Source organism: Apostichopus japonicus, chromosome 8 (assembly GCF_037975245.1).
Source record: "Apostichopus japonicus isolate 1M-3 chromosome 8, ASM3797524v1, whole genome shotgun sequence".
NCBI lineage: Eukaryota > Metazoa > Echinodermata > Holothuroidea > Aspidochirotida > Stichopodidae > Apostichopus > Apostichopus japonicus.
In genome coordinates, this window is record NC_092568.1 from 34,535,214 (window position 1) to 34,558,057 (window position 22,844).

The 22,844-nt window shown below is 36.8% G+C and overlaps 1 protein-coding gene and 1 long non-coding RNA gene across 2 annotated transcripts in view; one reads left to right on the forward strand and one right to left on the reverse strand.

Moving 5' to 3' along the window:
• The window catches only part of LOC139971723 (arginine kinase), a 29,153-nt gene extending 11,431 nt beyond the window's left edge, over window positions 1–17,722 (forward strand). The window contains exons 2-8 of the mRNA XM_071978440.1: window positions 8,419–8,625; window positions 10,428–10,532; window positions 12,256–12,423; window positions 12,951–13,122; window positions 14,276–14,399; window positions 15,386–15,578; window positions 16,450–17,722. Of these exons, the coding sequence (XP_071834541.1) occupies window positions 8,419–8,625; window positions 10,428–10,532; window positions 12,256–12,423; window positions 12,951–13,122; window positions 14,276–14,399; window positions 15,386–15,578; window positions 16,450–16,622 (1,142 nt within the window). The 3' untranslated portion in view covers window positions 16,623–17,722. The remainder of the gene's footprint in view (window positions 1–8,418; window positions 8,626–10,427; window positions 10,533–12,255; window positions 12,424–12,950; window positions 13,123–14,275; window positions 14,400–15,385; window positions 15,579–16,449) is intronic.
• LOC139971724 (uncharacterized) lies at window positions 17,334–20,505 on the reverse strand. The gene is made up of 2 exons (XR_011794456.1): window positions 20,173–20,505; window positions 17,334–18,985 (listed from the first exon to the last, which is right to left on the reverse strand). It is a non-coding gene; the product is annotated as an uncharacterized lncRNA (long non-coding RNA).
• Between the last annotated feature and the right edge of the window lie 2,339 nt (window positions 20,506–22,844).

The window sequence follows — 22,844 nt, forward strand, 5'->3', positions numbered from 1 at the left end:
ATAGTGTTATAAACAAACCATTAGATCAGTTCCTCAGATGCAACACAAAACTAAATGAAACGCATAACAATCTATGGCCTCAAATGACATATCAGTTTACAACACTTCACGAATTGGGTAAGGAAAAATAGTGTTGAATGTCATGCAAATGTATCCTGTTGTTTATATAAAGTTCAAAGAATATGTTTTGGTTGAGTTATAAGAACTTACGGCTGATTGACATTAAAATTTAGGCCTTCACGAGACATGCTGGTAGCACTTTTCTTTGTTTCCTTTTTCGCTTTTATTTACATGGTTGCAAAATTTCTACCTCGTCATAAAAACAAATACTTGTACGATACGCTGAAGTTTAAACACGAAACTTGAATCTCGGCATAACATTTGATCAGTAGGCCTACCAACTGTATGCTTTGCTTTCAATGGCAGACTGCAACTCGTTAGCTATGGGCTTACACTGTATCCTTAATCTTATCCAAACTATGGGTTATCAGTATACATATTTCTCTATCTATATAGAAACACTCAGTAATATCTCTTACTGTCATTTATCATTTAATGAACACAGATATTTGGAACGAACATACGTTCTATAAGCAGAATGGAAATAGGTGTTCTTTGGGGGAAATGTAATCTTACTGCTGTACAAAGACTATTATGGAACTGAACAATGTGACCAGACTTAGGCAACACTCTCCGGCCGAATGCAACCTTGCCACAAGATGATCTTCACGCAATATCCTGAAATGAAATGAGGAAGTACTTTTTATGGGGGTTTTACAATGGATGCGGTACGATATAGTTTACAGTGAAACCTCACCTCTGCTAAACTATACGGTAACATACATAACAGTGTATCTATAAAAAGATACACTACTAGTATAGCTACAAAAGGAGTTACACTGAAGCTACTAACAATGTCTCTTGTATATATCATACCTTCTAATTAGAACCGATACATTATAGAATGTTTACGTTCGATCAGTCAAATCTTTATAAAATCAGGAGAAACCTTAGACTGTGAAGATAAAGAAATTGAGGCCATTCAATATTCTTATGTTTTGCAACCTTCAACGAAATTTTCATAGTTATTCTATATAGTTATAAATAAGATGCTGCGTTTCATTGAATGCGTTGAATTAAACACATGTAAGGCAACAAGGTTAGATCCTTTAAAAACCAATGAATGGAGACGCCATTCAAACGACTTTGGGGGGGGGGGGGAGTGGGGGGAGGGTGAGGGGCAGACGCAATGGGAGCACGGAGATTTATTTGGGTGTGGGTTTGGATTGGGTAATACTATTACCCGTGGATACCGATGTTCCAGACAGCAAATCAAGTACGATAGAGGATAGAGCGCGTGTCGTGTTTGAATAATGCTCCATCTACTAGCATCAACACTACAACAAAAAGAAAATATTTTCGTGAGACACAGGCTTGTTTAAAGTTTATTTCAGTTTACCGTAATACGACTCCTATACCGGATGCATAAACGCTGTAGTCCGTCGACATATCGTGTAGCCGCGCCGAGCATAATGAGCATTTTGATTTCTCGCAAACACAGACGGTATATAGAGCATGTAATCCGCCGCATCGCGATAAGCCGTTAACGTATACAAATATGACGTCATGCTATCAGTCTCCAAACTATAGGCCTACCACAATATGTTCCATTCAGTTCCCTCACATATGTGTGTATGTCACTAAAAGAAACCGGCAAATTCATAGACGTAAAACTACTTTGGGGTTTGGGTGGGTGGGAGATTGCAATTCTGTTATAAAAAAATGACACTCCTCATAATTAAGGAATGAATCCCTCCCCTTTTCCGCCCCCCCCCCCTAAACCCTCCAAACATCACCAAATACCCATCTTACTCTCAATTTTAAAAGTAACTGTGTCGATATAGTATTTTAGATCCTCTCTCCATAGAAGTTATTGCGCAAATTTCATAGTTGTAGCGGTTAGCAGGCTGCCGCGTACAAGAAAAAAAGGGGTTCTTAAGTTGTTAAAAAATAGGACTTTGGCTTTGTCTGATATATTAAACAGTGGATTTATAACACATCTCAAATAAAATTATGAAAGCATATTAGCATATATATCCTTTGCTCAAAACAATTGCATAGGCCTAATTGATGTGCAGAATATTTATTATGGGAATCAAACCAGACGATAATCACTTGAACAACGTATCCCAGGTTGCTGTTGACTTTTGATTACATTGTCAAGTGACTGAGCGTGACATTCTGCACGTAGACCACGAAACTATATCTTAATGAATGGAAAGTCACTGCTCATTGTATGTATGCTTAGTTATACCTGTTTCTAAGAAGATCGGTTAATGATTAAGTCAACTCTTTTATGTTTTGTTGGTTTATGATAACCATAGTGTCCGGGGTGAAAAGTCTACAGGCCTACATATCACGTAGGCTACACAATTTCACAACTCAGACACAGACAACACCTTCTCAGTATTCGCGAAATTCACTCTTGCTACGTTCGAACTTTACTCCATAAATTTACCCAATGATCGTGTGTCAATAGGTCACGCCGAGTACAGTGAGGAAGTGACGGTTGCTAGGAGATGCTAAACAAGTTGCTATGGTACCCGTCGTGCAATGGGTCCTGTATAAATATTAGGATAGAATACCACTGTGTTCGTATTCGATGGTAGAAAAAAACTGGAATGATTGCTGAAGTAGTAAATAGCAAGATCTCCAATTGCCGAAATGTAGCCTATACGTAAGCAAACTGAATGACAGAGGTAAATGTCAAGCTGGAGCACACTTGCAAGCAAAGATAATTGTGCTAAGGCAACCTCCCGAATGCATGGTGTAAACTGCTTAATAGGCCACACATAAATAATGCGCTGAATGCATGGGAGTGAAGGTCTCCATGTATCGGTTCACAATAATTAATACTATAATACCAGTGATGTTTAGCGAGTCGAATTGCGTGAATTTTCTATAAATTGTACCCCATCAAAGTCATAGTCCATCCCTAAGATATACGTAGCCTTATAGCTTTCGCTGTGGCTATATAAAAAACATGCATTGTTGAATAACTAGTCCGACATTCACTTCCATTTTTGATAAGGAAGCTTTTTCATTTTGGAACAAACGAATAGCCTCGTACATAAACTTATCAGGAGTATAATAACGTAACGACATTCTGATTGGAATAAAAAAATATAAACAATTGTATCTGCCAGAAAATGCGGACTTATAGAAAGTTATAGTATGTGGATATTAATTTGTCATAGCCTGGTCGACTCATATTTTGAAAGCTCTAGTCTCTTCATTATGTTTGATATTTATATATTCAAAGCTGGTCGCTTGAAGTAACTTGCAGTGATAACGATATGCCCCCCCAAAAAAACAATACCCCCCCAAAAAAGGTCTCTTGTCAATGAACTGGTGTAAAGCGTTTGAAGTTCCTTTCGAAATAAATTTTCGCCTAGAAGGAAACTTGCTCTTACTCTATATTGCTGGAGCTATCTATATCAAGTTAATGTGTTATTTTTATATTCTTTACAGTTCGAGAATAAATGTAAAGAAAAACCCACCGTCACCATAAATGAGCGTACCACGTTCAAAAGTGGTTCGTGTTGTAACCATGGAGACCACTTGCCACAAATTTCTATGCATTACCCGATTCTCAGTAATTCCACCACATATACAAAAAGGAAGTAATAAGCAGGCCTAATAAACATATCACGCGGATTATTGTCCCTATCTATTATTCCATAAAAAAAGCGGGGAGCCCCCGTATGCAGCTTACCGTACTGACGACACTTAAACAGTGATTTTGCTTCGACGCGAAATGAATTTATTTTTTCAATTAAATTATGTCATAAATTATCGTAGGATTTTGTTGATTTTATGTTCAGAACTGTATGCTCATCAAACTGCTACAGGCATATCTAATCGCGATCCATATACAATGATGTGTTGAAAGAAACTCTGTCTAGCTAAAGAGTATAAGATGGCTTACACTTTGATGTCATATATATTTAGGCTGTTTAGTGTCTTCTAGGTTTTACAGTGATGTTCGAATTCACACGGAGTCCCCATATTATAGCCCATCCATACTTTATAATATACTGTGGTAAATAAATAATTAAACAAAATTAAATAAAAAATAAAAAAAACGATTTTATTGCAAAATTTGTCGCAAAAAATACGAAGCATCATTACGACCATATATATAGATCATCGACATAGCGTTCTTATACCTGGCCCATGTGTCGCCATAGTTGACCCTGTGTATCGCCATACGTGGCCCTATTGAGTCGCCATTCTTGACCCTATGTGTCACCATACTTTGCAGATGTTAACTCTTAGACTTAGTCTTTGTATTTAGAATTGTCATTGCCACTATAACATGTTTCGCTGTAAGTTATAAACGTTGGATCATGCTGTTCCAACTTTCCCGCATTGAAACTATACCGCATATCAAATTGACTTCGTTGCCTCGGCAACCACACATCTGCAATCATGTGACGTCACAGTTCGATACCCAATCGTTACGTGGTGAGTTATTTAGTGGTCAACGACCTGTTCGAAACGCTCATATCCGTCAAGAGAGCAGAGGAGATGAGGCCGCTTAAAACCCGCTGAAATATCTTCAAACATGCACACCGTATTTCAATTCCTACTTATTTCATCTTGAATGAGGGAAGGATTCCTTCAGGCAACAAATTATACATTTTACTTTTCAAAAACCCAGTGGCGCTATGGGATCGAGGATGATGTGTATCTACACTGGATAAATTATTTTTAAGGATTTGAAGACACATTCGAAAATGTGCAAATGGGGGTGCCTGGAATGTACTGTTATACCGACAAATCTCCCTCAGTCGTACAACGACGAGAGCACCTGCGTCTCTCATCAGTAATTTATTCAACTTTGCAGTTTCCAGTTTAGATAACAGGAGTTTTAACAATTGCATGAAGTTGTTCAAATTAAATACATCCATTAGCTAACCATGATAAGTAGCGTTAAATCTTGTACGAAACAACTAATTCGTGGAAACGGCTTAGTATATAATTATATCAAATGAGAGTCAGTTTATAGAGAATGAGGTGAGTAGGGGAATATAATATCTGTTGATAGCATTGGGTATACTAAATCATTGAATCTAACCAATTCTTAGGGAACGCCAAAAAGGCTCACCGTATATGTCAATGTTCTAATTGATGTCAATGTGAATTGATTTATGGCTGATGTAATCGTGTACATTTCTGCTGTGAAATGACATGTGCATGATGTTCATTAAAATGTATCAGTTTGCATAATAAATAAACGTCAGATGCTCAGAGCACATTCGCACTTGGTGAACCTCGCTTTGGCACGCATTCGAAAGGTTCCACAAATGCGAGGATACCCTACAAGGTTTGTACAGGTGCACATTAATAACACTATATATGCTTAATTTGTTCCCGTCTGTTGCGAACGTGACACCTTACCAAACAGCAACATCTGGTTAAATCTGGTGACCCTTTTGGCGTTCCATGAACTGAAACCCGATCGACGTCTGATTTATTCCAGCAAGAGTCTAAGTGTGCAAGGTCATACGTAGGTCAACTTAGGCGTACCACTTACTGAAAATTCTGACATACCATTCTATATTCGTATTTGCTAATGCTGAAGTATATAATGGAGATGATTAGGCCAGACGAATGTTAGAAAGAGAATCACTTGAATTCATGTTGATTAAATTGTCATTGGGATGGATTTAGTACGGTACGTCAGGGAAAAAGATGAATATGAAGTCAGCATTTTCGTCAGTGCCATAAACGATTTTACCTTTGCACATGCGCAGTCATTATATAAATGGCATACCAAACAAATATTTTTTGTTTTCACCTGTAAATACCACTCTCGACCCCGTCATCTTTTCTAAAGTACTGTTAATTCCTTCTCCTCCAAATAAGCTCTATTGTCCCATTTTTGTTCTTTGCGCCATACTCCCCACGTTATACCGATGATAATGATAGCAACTTAGATCAAGTTTCTCCGAAATCGGTCCGTTTTATTTCTCTGAACTTCCTTTTCATTCCTATAAAATTTACTATACGATGGATGTGGTGAAGTAATATTCACCAGGACCATATTATATAGCCTATACCTGCATCACAATGGCCCAAATCAAACAATTGTGCCATTGTAACAAATATACCATTTAAATTTCGCATATTATAGGAACTGAAGATTCGAATATGGATGAGTATTTTAGAACAACATTAACTATGCTGTAAACCTCTTCTATTCTTGTCTGAAGAGGGGGAGAGGAGCTTAGGAGTTAAAAAATATGTTTGAAATAAAGGGAGGAAACATTAGAACCATTCTCGAAGAATCCTCCCTATTTCTTCACACCCATTCTCCGTTATACCTATTAATAAAACAATCCAGAACTCCACAGTGTGGACCATGCATATTGGCTCATATGTAACTGTTTCATTCATAAGTATCATATGTAGTCTGAACCAGAGATGAACTTTGTATGCCCATTTTCGTACATACTGTTTAGGCTATACTGTATCTAGAGTGCACATTTGTTATGCAGCAAATTTAGATAGAGGTGTAGGCAGGCCTACTACATATTATTCCGTCGTCTAGCATTTAGGCGACGGGATGTTTTCATATAGTTCATTACCTTGCATTCCCATGATACCAGCGTATTTATTGGCTTACAGTTTCTTATCTCGTCCTTGGCATTTCAGCTCCTCTCTATATTGGATGAGAGAAAATTGTTAAGCGGCTTTTAACCAAAGCTTATATAACCTATTGAATTCGCGTGCAGGATTTAGCAATTCGATTTCTTTCAAGCAGAAACTAAACGCATGCATACCTTATAAGGATATACTGGATGAATAAAGAAGAAAGTAAACTGTATAAGCTTCTATATACATTTATGTATGAGGGTATTATGTTTCATACTTCAGTCTGTATCAAACAGTTACGAGGGCCTGACGCTTTGATCTCATAGCAGAATTGAAAGACGAACTAAGTGTATATATAAAATCATAAATAATATAATTATGTACACACTTTTAAAGCGTACGACTGTTATATTTTATAAGTTAGGCAGAAGCAGATCTGTTAGTGCACGATGTATGTACGTATGTCTGAGTATATGGGGAAACTGCAGCATTGTGTATGGTTGAACGAGAGAGAACTGTAATGGAAAAGACTGCAGTCAAATGATAGGCTATAAGGATAGCCACCCCGTCTAATTAATCCAACTGTCATGAGATAACGAAAGCGCGCCAGGAATGTCTATCGTCATATCTGCTGGCCAAAAATGGATGTGACTTCTCCTACACTGCACTTTGATGACTGTGCGTCGCCTAGACGATATGAATGATGATAGATTACTTTGTAGTACTATGGTTATCTTGCCACACGGGACTTCTATGATCACGTGACCCACGGGGATAACATTATCATTTATAGACCTAGTTCGATGCTTCCCTGCTGTTGCCTGAGGGTCACGGCGATGATAGATAAACAAAGTGAGGGACATCATCCATCATAAAGGTTCATCAAAAAATAAATTATATTATGATGAAATGCTCTAGAAGTCATGACAATAACTAAAGATGAATCTAACATAATATTCCATAGCTTGTTTAGACATGTATGCCACAATGTTGACTATTTCTTACATGCTTTATGCATATTTCGCACGTTCTATACATTTTTTCGTTAAAACTGAGCTATCTTCATAAGATAAGACTGGTTTTTTGTAGACTAGAATATGAATTCAGTGTCAAATGCAATAGCGATTGGCCCCTCAATCTGGATGCAGATTTGCTGAAGTGTAAAGGAAACGCCTGACTTGTCGCTGTCACAGAAATTGGAAATTACAAAGCTATATATATCTAACTAATCAGGAAAAAGAAAAGTGAATTCATATATAAAAGGCTAACTTTTTATAGACTTTATGTCTGTTGAAACTTGTTCCGATAGACAACGAATTGTTACATCAATTAACGGTTAACATGGTAATGACACATGTATATATTCTAGGTATAGGTCATTGGGCTCCTGTGACTGATGACGTAATATGTCAGAGGTCATTAATGAAAACGATCTTCTGTTACTATAATATGCACATGACAAAACATAAAATACAATAAACTAGGCCATGTGAACAATGACTTCAATGGTTATATATTATTAATTTACCTAAAATGTCAAATGTCATTGAAGTTTAAAGTTTATAGAAGACGTTTATCCACCTATAAGCCTGTACTTCAAACTCGGTAGGTGTATAAGACAATGTGGCTACAGGTTGGTGAGATTTTTGTATGAGATCTGCAACAGCATGGATTGCCTATATCTTGCTAACATTTTTAACCACTTGTTATCGTCATTATTGTTATTAATAATTTTCGTTTGTAAATTTTCTTTTGCAGCCATTTATCCAAAATATCCGGTGTTAATCATGGCAAACTTAAACCAGAAGAAATACCCTGCCAAGGATGACTTTCCAAATTTTGAAGGGCATAAGAGTTTGCTCTCAAAGTACCTGACAGCAGACATGTATGCAAAGCTTCGAGATGTTGCAACCCCGAGTGGCTACACTCTGGACAGAGCCATACAGAACGGTGTCGATAACCCCGGTACGTAACTACGTATATACAGACATTACATGATGGTTAAATTGTAAGTTCTCACACGTACACGTGGGTTGTGTGTGACAATATCAATACTATAGATTCACGATATTGGCCACCTTGATTCATACTGTTAGACGTGAAGGTTAAGGTTAACGGAATATCTATACATCTCCCCTGTACTTGTCAAAGAGAAAACATCAGAAGAAAGCATGAGATGCTTCTTTCAAAAACAACATCTTCTTTGTTTTCTGTTTGTGACATGTATTTTTGTGCTTGGAAGTCGCTATACGGGAGAACAAGAAATGTTGCAGCTGCTGGCTATTATTCCCGATAGGGCGTTCCTTGGGCGTTCCTTGCATGTAGTTATATGAAACACAAAACGGGCAATAATCTCTTGATATAAAATAAATGTAACCTACCAATCCCTCGATCTATTAATCCTTTTAACACCCCATATATATAGGGTTGTAGCCTTGATTAAAATATGTAACTAATTCCCGTATATAACGATGTTTTACTTGCTGCACCATAAACGATAGTGTACCAGTATGTTGCGATCAAATGGGACACATGAATAAGTAGGCCTATATACATTACAGTTGTAACGATGTAAACCGATGTAATGTTACAGCCCCATAATGTATTATTGTACAGCGGAAGTTGACAGGGCAGCCTTATTGTATACTAGACTCGTCTCGAACTGAATGACTTAAACTCCAATTCACCGTATCTTGTTACAATCTTCTTTATATACTGAAATATTTCACTAAAGATTTCTTCAGTTCGATAGTTAACTTCAAATCTCGTGGCTAGAACGATGACGTGTGTTGACATGTCGTATGTTGTATTTTCCGGCTATGGTGACTGACCTATACACAAAACTTGTCAGCAATAGTGGCTTAGTACAAACAGTTTGAACCACCGTGATACGTCCAGGATGGTAGAATGCAATTACATTGGGCAATTAAGTACTCTATTAATGATGATATGATGGGTACCAGCCTGAAATTACACATGGGATGCCATGTCACAATATAATTAATTAACCCGTAGATACAAATATTTTTTGCGCTATATCTCAGCAACATTTACGTTGTTATCCAACCGGTGAAAATAATGAACGTCCCGCAACACGTCATATATTGATTGCATTAGTTGTCAGTTCTTTTCGGAATCCTTGAACGTATATTACACTCTGATGTAGCCAAAACTATAGGACTTGACTCGGACTCGCGGTGAGTGTACACTAACTATAGCTCGACTATATACCTCCCTGAAAATGCCATATTCAATGTAGTAAAGGTCATTGTGTTATTTGTGTATTATTTATTCCCTATTTATACGAAACATGTTATGTGTAATAATTATGGCACAAAGATAAACTTCCATTCAACAAAGTATTTTCCATATATTGTTATAAAATAGAAGATTTTTATGAAAGGAATACCACCCCTCCCACCCTGGTGTTGTTTATTATATAGTTATAGTGTTGTTGTGTAAAGTTTTGTTCAATCTTCTCTGATCGCTGATGGAGTTGATGATATAGCGAAAGCAAACTTGGCGTACTTTTTCTGTTTTGAATAATTCAAACATATCCTAATGTATATAGATGCAGGCTGTAAGTACATACATGCATATATGCATAAATCTGTAAACCAAAAGACTTATTAGCTGATGATATAGAGGTTTACATGGCGAATTTGAGATATCTATACTAATTTACATGACACAACGTACGTATAATCGAATGACTATTTTCAAATTTGATAGTTATTTTACCAACTTATATTTTTTCTTCTTCTAAGATTTCCATTTGGGTCTTCTTGCCGGCGATGAAGAAACTTACACTGTGTTTGCTGATCTATTTGATCCGGTCATCGAAGAATACCATAATGGCTTCAAGAAAACAGGTATTTATTACATGTTTGGTCAGTCATTGAATATATATATAGAAAATATCAAAAATGCGAGAAATTTAAATATAGAAATTACGACTTATGTTTATATGTTTTATAGACCTAATAAGTTTTCGTCTAAATATGATGCATCAAAATGCACCAGTTGACGTTGTAAAATGTCTGACCACCCTATCCCATGGCCACACCCCTTGTATCTAAACTTGTTGACCCGCCCTGGACATGTGTTTTGTAGTGTTACTTTATATACGAATTCATAATAGGCGAAAGAAACACAACTCATATACATTATCTATTTACATATTGAATGTGGTAATCATTTGACAATCTCTGAGGTGTTCAAGTGACAACATGATCGCACGCAGACACACAGACACACGCAGAACGAGGTATAGTTGTCACATAAATCTTGTAACTTTACAACCAAGAGATCTTTGCTTTGTTTCACTATTTAAATAATCTATAAATGACATGGCATATATTAAAGTTTCGTGATATTAAATGGGTTCGGTGTACGCGTCCATTGCTTGTTGCCTTCATTGTTGATAACATGGATGACAACACTTTACTTGACATACACTTTTGTAAGTCCGCATTGACTCGCGGTAAACAACTGAAAGAAATGTCTTTTACAATGATAGTATTGTCTCAACAACCCCCGGTCCACAATGCCGACGGCAATATACAACCTGCATAAATATTTCGAAATCATATATGGTTAATTAGTCAGTATTGTACTGGTTCCATACTTAAACCTCTATTAAATCAATAAGTTAATTGCATCAGCAATCAAAACACAATGAGCTCTCACGAATGCAGAATGTACATTACGAATATTAAGAATCGTAGCTGAAAGATGCTTTGAGGTAGTTAATTGGTTTCTCAATAAGAACCCTATAACTGTGGAAGCGTTAAGGTGTCGTCCAAATATTCAGATCTTGTTTAATAATATTTTATTATATATATTATATATAGGCCTATTATATATATATATATATTAAATATTTGAATATATATATTATATTTGAATATTATAGTAGCAATTTTTCTACAACATGATTAATTGTTTAGTTAATATATTAACAGTTTGCTATAAAATGACAGATTCCTTTAATCTAATACGTGATGAATTGCCAAAAAACAGCTGTAGAAACAGATCTTATACAGAAACAGATAATAATTTCTAGGCTAATAAGATTGCCTGAATGAGAGAAGTACGGCATAACTTTGATTACAATATATACATTTTGACAATTCACGACATAAGTAGTTGTCAATAGTGAATAAATATATATTAGGAAAAAATTGTAGCTAAATTTAGACATGCTTACGTATATAAAACATGTTGCAGGCATGAAAACCATTTAAAACAAGATAATAAACTATGTAATGTAATGCAATGTCGACGAACTGCACGAACACAGTAAAACGTGATTTTTTAATCGTTTATTTTCAAATAAACATCTTACCCAAATGGATTGACATGAGATGCTATGTATTGGTTTATTCTTAAGCTGAAAAAGGAAAATATATTAGTGATTGAGCAATGAAACCTAAGATCCATTGAAGGAGACGTGGAGGAGGGGGGGGGGGGGGTGCCGAGTTTCATTACGTATTTTTTTGTTGGTTAGGGTGAAAATATGCATGAATAATTAATACGATGTATATTCAATACTTAAAACTGTCGTTTTCTTCTTTTCCTCGCTTATTTTCATAGATAACCATAAGACCGACTTGGATGCTTCTAAGATCCTTGATGATGTCCTCGATCCTGCTTACGTCATCAGCTCCAGGGTACGAACGGGACGTAACATCCGGGGTATGGCTCTCTCCCCTCACGTGTGTAGAAGTGAGAGAAGGGCAATCGAAAAGATGGTCTCCGAAGGTAAGGCATGATGCCTTTCTCGTGTGTATAGTTACAGTCTCTCTAATGTCGTTGTTGTTGCTGTGGTTACACCAGCTATAGTGTGGATGCCCTATATAAAAGGATAATATCTCCCTCAAATGTAGAAGGATGATATGTCCCTCATATATGATGCTATGTCCCTCATATATGATGCTATGTCCCTCATATATAGAAGGATGATATGTCCCTCATATATAGAAGGATGATATGTCCCTCATATATGATGATATGTCCCTCATATATGATGCTATGTCCCTCATATATAGAAGGATGATATGTCCCTCATATATAGAAGGATGATATGTCCCTCATATATAGAAGGATGATATGTCCCTCATATATGATGCTATGTCCCTCATATATGATGCTATGTCCCTCATATATAGAAGGATGATATGTCCCTCATATATAGAAGGATGATATATCCCTCATATATGATACTACGTTCAATACATGGAACTATATGATAATGATTCTATTTCTCTACTATTGTTAATCCTCACCAGCTCTGAATTCTCTCGCTGCTGATCTCAAGGGTAAATATTACTCCCTGATGAAGATGGACGAGAAGACGCAGCAGCAATTAATTGATGACCATTTCCTCTTCGATCGACCTGTGTCCCGTCACTTTACTAGCGGTGGTATGGCTAGGGACTTCCCCGATGGTAGAGGTATCTGGTAAGTTTACCAATCCCATCATTCACCTTACATCAATGTCTGTAATAGTTTCTTTTGTTTTCTAGGGGTCCAGTTCCCCTGCAGTAGGTGTTGCTCTCTTGACCACCATGGGTTCTGCATATCCATTGAGCTTTCATCACCTTGCTAACAGATGAAAACTGACTCATTTCTTTAAAAGACATGTCACCGAAGATAAAGTATGTGCCAGTATGATGAAAACCAAACATTTCCATCCACATTCAACCACATAGCATGCAGGCCCGTATATACACTGTAAAATCCAATGTGTTCATTCAATTCAATCTGATTTCCAAGTTATTTTAATTTAATTTAGATAATTTTTCCCAACTAGCAAATTGTATGTATGGGTTGCAAGAAATTATTGCAAAGAACTACTAGACGTGACAGGTTATGACAATAGATTAAGACTTGTTGAATAAACAAAAACTTTGAAGTCTGCCACACACATTCTTTCATTTCATTTCATTTATTTGTTTTTTCTCAATATACGGTACATTGTATGTCATACAAACGTTTACAGATATGAAATTGAGTATAAAGAGAAAGGAAGTGATCTAAAAACCTGAAAGGCTTATCGAGTAGAGCCACTCCCTAAAGAAGGAAAATAATTAAGTTATCAGAGTTAACGATATAAACAAACAAAGATTTCTAAAAAGTAATATGGATCAATAATCACTTATGTAAACCTCGCTTAATTGACTTTTAAAGGAACGTGGTGACTGAGAATCGTTTTGTATATGATCATGATGATTAAGTAGATAATTCCAGCAAGTGTTTGCCCGATAACGTATACTCTGTTTACCCAGGTTACTATGGGGAAAAAGTCTATGTATGTGACCAGCCTGTCTTGTATTATAATCATGGATTTCCCTATTAACAGTGAATACATTTTTACATGTGGGCGGATTATACCCATTAATAGAGCGATAAGCGAATGTAGCAAGATGAACTTTCACAAGGTCCGGTAATTTCAGTAGCTTAAGTGAGGCAAATAATTTACTAGTATGATCGTTATAGTCGGCAGAAGATATATGTCGAATAGCCCTTTTCTTCTTCAGTTTTAATTACCCAAACGGTTCTAGTATGAGTAACTAACCGGTGACTATTTATTTTCGGGCTGCTTATTTCACAGGCATAATGACAAGAAGAACTTCCTTGTATGGATTAATGAAGAGGACCACACTCGTATCATTTCTATGCAGATGGGAGGAAACATGAAGGAAGTCTTCGAACGGTTCACTCGTGGCCTTACAGAGGTACCTCTTCCAGTCCTCTCCCTCAATTATTGCGCTTCTTTCCCACCCCCGCTGCTCCATCTTTCCTTTCAATACGTAATGCCATGTCTATACACCTCTTTCTGATTGACGTGTTTTAATTATTCAAAAAGAACTATTAACCTTATTCTGCTCTAACCTGTCTCCTAAACGTACGCGCTCCGAACGGGACTAGCATGAGAACTGTTGACATTCTTGCACTGCGCCCCCTTTATGGACTCTCTTAGTTTAACGCCCTCTTTTTCTTTCGAAGCTACCATTAAGAAGGACTTACACGCATGTGTGACAGAGAGAGAGAGTTATAAAATAAATTGGATGTTTCTACATAAATTGTCAATGGCTGTGCTTTGAATTTACTGGCAATATCAAGTTTAAATTGGTTATGGTTAATGCTTATGGCATGTACACAAAAATTACGTATGTATAGTTAATAATGTAAGGGTAACTGTTCGCAGCACTACAGATACCAAATGTGCAGTAAGGTACCTGTTAACAGATATAACAATCGATCCGTGCGAATAGTATACTTGTGTTACAATCTAAGTTAATGTGTTCAATGATAAGCTGTGGCGACGAACTACCTCTCAGCAGTCTGTCATCCTCTTTGCTTCGGTTGTCCTTTTTTTCTTCTTCTTTTCTTTTCTCGTTATGTCTTTCTCTATTGTGATACCATCAGTTCTGCTTACATGAGGATGATTGGTTCCACGACAGCTGGCAAAATTGTGCATTAGTCCTACATTGTATATGTTTTATCATTAATGGAATGTCTTTGGAGATTTTCTAGATTACTATCCCTCTGTTTGCAAAGGAACATTGTCCGTTATACGAAGAAAGGATACCCCCTTCCCTCCCCCACCTACAATGTCTTATGTTGAAATTTCTTTACCAGAGTTGTGTAAAATTACCATGGGATTCTCTCTCTTTGTTTTTAGTATTGATTGTTTATGATTATTTTTTTTTATTTTCAGGTCGAGAAACATATTAAAGATAAAACCGGCAAAGAGTTTATGAAGAACGATCATCTTGGATTTGTTCTGACTTGCCCATCCAACCTAGGTACCGGAGTAAGGTGTAGTGTACACGCCAAGCTACCACACATGGCCAAGGACAAGAGATTTGAAGAAATTTGCACCAAGATGCGACTGCAGAAGAGAGGAACAAGTATGAACATTTTCTAATTTTCTGGAAAAATCGTTCCAAAGAACGATTTAGAATTGATAATTAGAAAGATACAAAAATATTGGTTACGGCCCTGATTGTGATAACGGAAAGCAAAACTCCTTTTTTTTTTTGGCGCTTCGGCGTCTCATAATGTTTGATTTACATGAGAAAACCGCACAATCCCCGACAGAAGGATATAATAAAGAGCTAGACCGCGCATAAAGCACAGTTCGTTTTCTTACGTTAGCCCCGAAGAAACATGCCGATTTAATTAACTCAAAGGTAGAGTTCGGTTTCGCATTTGAAGGAAGAATACCGCATCAGTAAAGTTTTACGACCTAAATCGAGCATAATTTGAGCTCTTGAGATACTGAAAAATCAGTAATTAGGAATTGGAATCATTTTAAATGTTCGTGAACCTAGGTTTGATGTAATCAGCAGACCACTACAGAGTGAGAACTAAATGTCATATAACAGGTGCAGTGGGAATGCGTGAACGATTAGTATGCGAAATATATATATACTTTTTTCCATTACTTCCAATAGATTGTTTCAAAGACTAATAACATTTGATAGACCGAGATTTCAAAATGAGTTTTCTTTTAAGATCTATCATTTGGCAATGATTTTTCTAAATGAAAAACAAGACAAAACAGAAGATTTTTTTGGTAGAAGAAATAAGGTCACAGAGCATCACGTAAGAATTTAGTCATGAAAGCATTGCGTTACATAAACATCTGACCTATTGTTTGATTTATTAAAAGTGATCGTTACAAAATAAACAGGTAAAATCTCAACGTCCATGAATGTATCTTCAAATGTTGAAAAACCACCTCCTCACATATTGCTCTCATCTTCCTTTCTCTCACAGGCGGTGAATTCACCGAGAGTGTCGGCGGTGTCTACGATATCTCAAACTTGGATCGTCTCGGAAGTTCAGAGGTCGAACAGGTCAATTGCGTCATCAAGGGTGTCAAGGTTCTCATCGAAATGGAGAAGAAACTTGAAAAGGGAGAATCCATCGATGACCTTGTCCCCAAGTAAACGGCTTGAGACAAGTCTAAACTTGATCAAGTCATTTAACTTGCCTTTTGATACTTCCATGAGGACTCTTTTACCTACATTGTGAAAGCTGTAAACCCATGGAATGTACCGTAGCTAATTGGTGACTTGTTTATCTTTGTCATAGCTGTCTCAGCTATGTGAAACGCTAGTATTTATGTTTAATCATATCTTTGTGGGTGTGTCTTAGCTTGAAGTGATGTCCTTATCCTGCACCGTCAATGTGATGTGAAACGACCCGTCCCATTGTACTCAATTAATATCAATTAATATCAGATTATATTTAAGTCAAATTGAGAGACACAAATCCCTTCATTATACAGTAATTTAATAAAACACTATATAGGCCAACTAAACTTTCAACTATATGGTATCAAAGCGCGTGCATTTGTCATTCACATTATTACTGAGAAAAATTCTAAGGAAGGCCAATCAAAACCAGCGATACCTTTCTAAAAGATTCATATAGATAGAGTATGGGGTACCCTTTTCCAGTAAACTCATATATAACAACAACAAAATATATGATATAAAAACATAGCGATTATGGTGTTTACAAGGTTTATGAATACTTTACCTCAGTATTCCAGATGTTATTAAAGATATTTGTCTCTATAAAATGCAAAAAACAAAATATTATTGACTGTATAGATAGTAACATTTTATGAAATTAATAGACATTATTTAAATGGATGAATTGTATAGAGTACTCAGATATCTTTCATTATTCAATTGCGTTTACTTTCAAAATTCTTGTCTTCGGTGATAAATTTAACGAATCTAAAATCATTAGTCAGTGAATAATACATATCTGAATATGTAAACATAAATCAATCCAGTCTCCCGTTACCAATCACAGCACCAAAAATGTAATTGCCCACCAAATTTTGATGTGCCTTTTAGTTTTAATTACATATTTAACCTTCCATAATAGTTTAATGTCTATTGTTTGGCCATCTAATAATACTGAATGAATATATTTGTGTGGATTTTTTTTTCTCGTTTTCCAAGCAATAGTAGTTTTCTATGACATTGAAACAGTGTATAACAAAGAGAGTACAAATAAACCAAGTGCAAACATACCGTTATATTTCTCCCCGTTTGTAGAATTTTTCGTTACTTTGTACTTTATACATTTTCGTTTGATAATAGAAAGAAGAACAACGCCTGATCGAGAAGTGACAATTATTTTTAAATTTCATTCAGGCTATACAAACTCTTCAGTCTTCACCAAACGAAATTCTTATCGTTACTCTGACAAACCGTCCCTCGTTATGTCAAATCTCAGTGTATATGGAGCGCCATCTATCTCAACGATTCTCATCCCGCCCATTGATCCAATATATCCAGTGTATGAAGCGAAATTTACTTCAACAATTATCATCCCGTGCCTTAATCCAATATAGACAGTCAGTATATGGAGTGCAATCTATTACGACAATTCTCATCACGCGTGCTTTGATGACACACACTCTTTCTCTCGCTATCAAACACGAAATAAACAGCCTCTATTGCTAGATCAATGGCATATCAAAGGGGTAGCCTGCCTGTGTGAGAATGGTTGAAATTGTTTTAAAGATGAATCTTACTTCTCCCCCAGCAGCGCCCTCCCCGCTCCACCTCGTGTGCTCCTCTCTGGATTCACTACTGTACTTTGTTTTCATTAAGGTCAGAAGTGTTGAAAAATAAACATCGCTACGTAAACTAGAACGACCTACCACACTTTCATAGCAGACTTACCAATATAGTCTAGCCTATTTTATTATATATAAGGAATCTGGACTGATTCCTTGTTAACCAGAGTTTCGTGCTGGTATTATTCCACAAACAGGTCAAATTAAGAAGGTTGACATTGTATATGTATATCAATATGTATATTAACCAGTTGAGTACTGAACTTATAAAATATGAAATAAGAGGAACTTATTGTTTCGAAGAAAGAGTTTACCACGTAAAATTAAGCTGTGCAGCAAAGAGTGTTTCATTGGTAAACTCAGAGTAGTTTGCTTCCCCAATGTTAGAAGGAGAGTCACCATGCCTTATCCCCATGGAAACATGGATTCATTCGAACAGCTTATTGCGTAACGATCCGTTCAAGTGACGCTCCCCTCATGTTGAAAGTGACCGTTTGCTTCAGCAATTAAGGCAAATTTCCTTGTGCGGCTTTTTATTGTCTCCTATCGATCTATATTAAACGTGCTCTATACACTTAATACTCCGTCATCACACTTGATGTTCCTTCCCATCTGCTGTCGTCAGCAAGAGGAGAGTGGTCTTATTGTGATGGTCATTTGCGTATGATGGCTGGAGCGTCAGCCAGGCTAGAACACTATAGTGTTTCTTACCTGATCGCTTGCGAGTCACTTCGCCCAACAACCATTTCGCCCAACTGCCATTTCGCCCAACCAGCCTGGTCATTTCGCCCAACCGCGTTGGTCATTTCGCCCAACCAGCATGGTCAGTTCGCCCAACCGTGTTGGTCATTTCGCCCAACCGTGTTGGTCATTTCGCCCAACCTTATTTTTACTAATATTCAGTCAGAATAATATTACTTTTTCTATTCCACCAGTTCAATTTGATTTATTTTGGGTAAGGTTACTTCGTAATAGGTAAATAAAGTGAGGTCCGCTCGATATCGATCGGAGTCTGAGCAGTTATTTCGGGTATAATGGGAGGATTACACTACTTTAGGCGTTTACGCATACAATGGAAGTTATATTATTATACAAAGGGGAATCGGTGTGGAATAATATAACCGTTTCTATTTCACTAGTTCAATTTGATTTATTTTGGGTTATATTATTGGTAGTTATATTATCTAGTTTTACATAGTGTTAATCTAATGTTATACAAACACAGGGGAATCGGTCTTCATAAAAACCTATCAAACCTAACCCCTAAAATACTGGTCCATTCTACTGACTAACAATTCCGGAACGTTAAGTGAAAAACAATATATATATATAAAACCCGTCCGTAATATTTATCAATGTAACCACATATGTAATCACATATGTAGGCCTAATCAATTTACACGACTTCAAGTTTCCTTAATACTCGGTTCGTATCCCGTAACGTTAACAATTCCCGACCGTTTACTATCAAACCTATCAAACCTAACCCCTAAAACACTGATCCATCCTCAAGATTCCTTAATATTCGGTTCGTATTCTGTAACGTTTCCTTACTAAAGTTATACAAAGAAAAGGACTTCAAGTTTCCTTAATATTCCTTAATATTCGAACGTTTACTATCAAACCTAACCCCCAACACACTGATCGGTCCTCAAGTTTCCTTAATATTCGGTTCGTATCCTGTAACTTTAACAATTCCCGAACGTTTACTTTTCAAGTATCATATTTAATCAAGGTTGGGCGAAATGACCAGGCTGGTTGGGCGAAATGACCAGGCTGGTTGGGCGAAATGACCAGGCTGGTTGGGCGAAATGACCAGGCTGGTTGGGCGAAATGGTAAGGTTGGGCGAAATGGCAGTTGGGCGAAATGGTTGTTGGGCGAAGTGTCCTGCTTCCACCTGATCCACCCACGGAACAAAACAGAACACAGCCCTCCCCCCCCCCCCCTCCAAAAAAGAAGAAAAATGGAAAATACGGCACTCCTTACACATAACGTTAACATACTGTAACGGATGAAAGCTCGGTGACTGTGGGAACCATTGCAACTTTCCCGCGATTTCTTAGCAGTATTCAAATGAGCTACCTGATGGACTCACAGCCGACACGGGGAAGGAACATATTAATTTTACATCATGTTGTAAGCTCAATAAGTGGAGATTCACTGAATGGACTCTTAAGAGTCCCTTTCCTATCGTGCTTTATAATTGATGATTAATTACAACTAAATTACAACTAAATCAGATGTTGCATTACAGCTTTCCCATCATGCATCATTTCCAATTATATATAATGGCATCACGTGACTGAGAGTTCACGTGTTATATAAAGATCCAAGACAGGCTTGTTCTGGGTTTCTTCCTCGAGTCGATCAGTTAAACTAATCGCCTCCTATAATATCAGATTGACATTAAAAGTTTCAAGATTTTTTTTATATAGCTTCAAGCATCCTGGTGAAAATTGCGAGCGAATTCCATCATAGCGTAATCGAATTATTGATAATTGTAGCATAAGTGTCCTGAATAAAGCAAACAATGTTAGGTACATTGTTATAGTTACACACTGGCAGTAAAATGATTTGGTTTTCTTTATTTTTAACTAGTCTTGTTTTGACCTATAATTGGATAGGGGTCGAACGTTACCTCAGGGATATAAAATTAACAATCTACAAATGACTGCAGTGTGGTTATACTGAGATATATCCTTAGTTATGAAGTCGAAGATTGCATGTAAATTTTATAGAAAAACATAAAACAAATTTGAAATATAATTAGTATCATTCTATGACATCACACCTGTTTGCTTCAAGTTCATTTCGGTACAAAACGTGTCAACTTTAAATGTTGTTATCTCGAAAAAGGTACGTAGGCAAAAGAAACTTCACGAGGATGCTTGGATTATGTTCCTCTGTCATCAATCAGAAATGTTACCTGGACTATCCCTTAATTAAACAAATTAATACTCACCTACGTGAGGTGCTTTTTATGGTGGCGGTAGTCATAAACTGAATTCATGCTGGCACCATACCTGTTTAAGCAGACTTCTCCTCATCACGTATTGCATGAGAGATGCAACAAAGCATGGACAACTGATCTCTACACTAACTTCTAGTTTCTAGATGGAAATAAACTCAATTTTTGTAACCCTGCGAGCCACCTACAATTTTAATATTTGCCCTTCCCAATACTAGATACCGGTACATGTAGTTTGTGCATGGATGGTGTAGCCTCGTCCAGTTATGAAATTCTTTCCCCCAATTTGAAGTGAATTTAGAAGAAATGCTTAACATTTTTCTTGAAATTAAAAGGCCCTATCCATGGAGGAAGGGATGCCCCTCAAGTTCCTAGGCCGACATATCCCATAGACTTTGTATTGCATTGCACTTGCAGCGTCTGTCGCTGTACAGACGACCCATTCCATATCTTTTCCTGCACGGAAAATAGGCATATTTACCATTTTAGTCTGGCAAAACACATATTTCACAGGGGTTCAAATGTTCAACTTCACTTCCTTGATCAATAAGAATTGTTTTTGCGACATTCACTTCCCTTCCTTGGCCTCTCTTCGCATCACCTTCTCGGCCACCGACCGACATAGCAACGTATGAACTGTATGTGCGCGGTGATGTTTTGAATATCCCAACATGGCCGCTGAGTCACTTCCGGCTGCTTCACACACGGAGCCGCGCAGCCTATCCAGTTAGTGTAGAGATCAGTGGCATGGACAGCCTATTCTATAAATTGGACAGCCTTTCAGAAGTTTTTGTTACAGGTGGCATACTCCTATTAGAGTCTATATCAATCCGCTCGATTGTTCTCCTTCAGGAAAAGTGCCAAAAAGCAGCGGGAGAACATCTTTTGTGACCTGTTTTCAATCATAATCTAGTTTTTTTGTGGCTTGCATGTTGAAGAGCATGAATGGGATTATATGTGGTGAGAAAATTGGGTCAATTGAGGCAATTTTAGATCCCTTTAGGCCTCCCAGGAGCAGCGTAGGAAATTTGTTTAACACTGAGTGAAGAGGTTTGTTTACAAGTGACGAAAACTTCCAGACCACATTACTTTTGTGATTTAGTGTGTAAGTCAATGGGGCTTTTAATGGGCGTATGCTACCTACAGGCAACTCGTCTTTGTCTTAATGAAACATTCCATGTTACTTTGGAATATATCAAATATGAACATGTTCAAGATATTAAGGATCCAAATGGTCTTTCTGATTCCACCAAACAATTACCTTTTTAATTTCAATCAAGTATCCGACTATGTACTATTTTTTTTTTATAAATCCATTTGTTTTACTAGAAGCAGAAAAATTTAGTTTTTAACAAAATTGAAACGATGTTGCACGTTCTTTGCTATTAAAGGTTTAATACATTAAGTTCCTATTGTTTATTTGTATATTTATTGATAATCGTTAAGCAGGGAATAGTAACTGATTCGTGTTTTGTTTAACGTTTTCAATATGTCAATTATTGTATATTTCTGTTAGTGTTTAACTACATCAACATTGCAAATATAGAGATGGATCACAAATCTCTTTAATTGTGCCTTACAGTGATCGACGGATAAGTAAT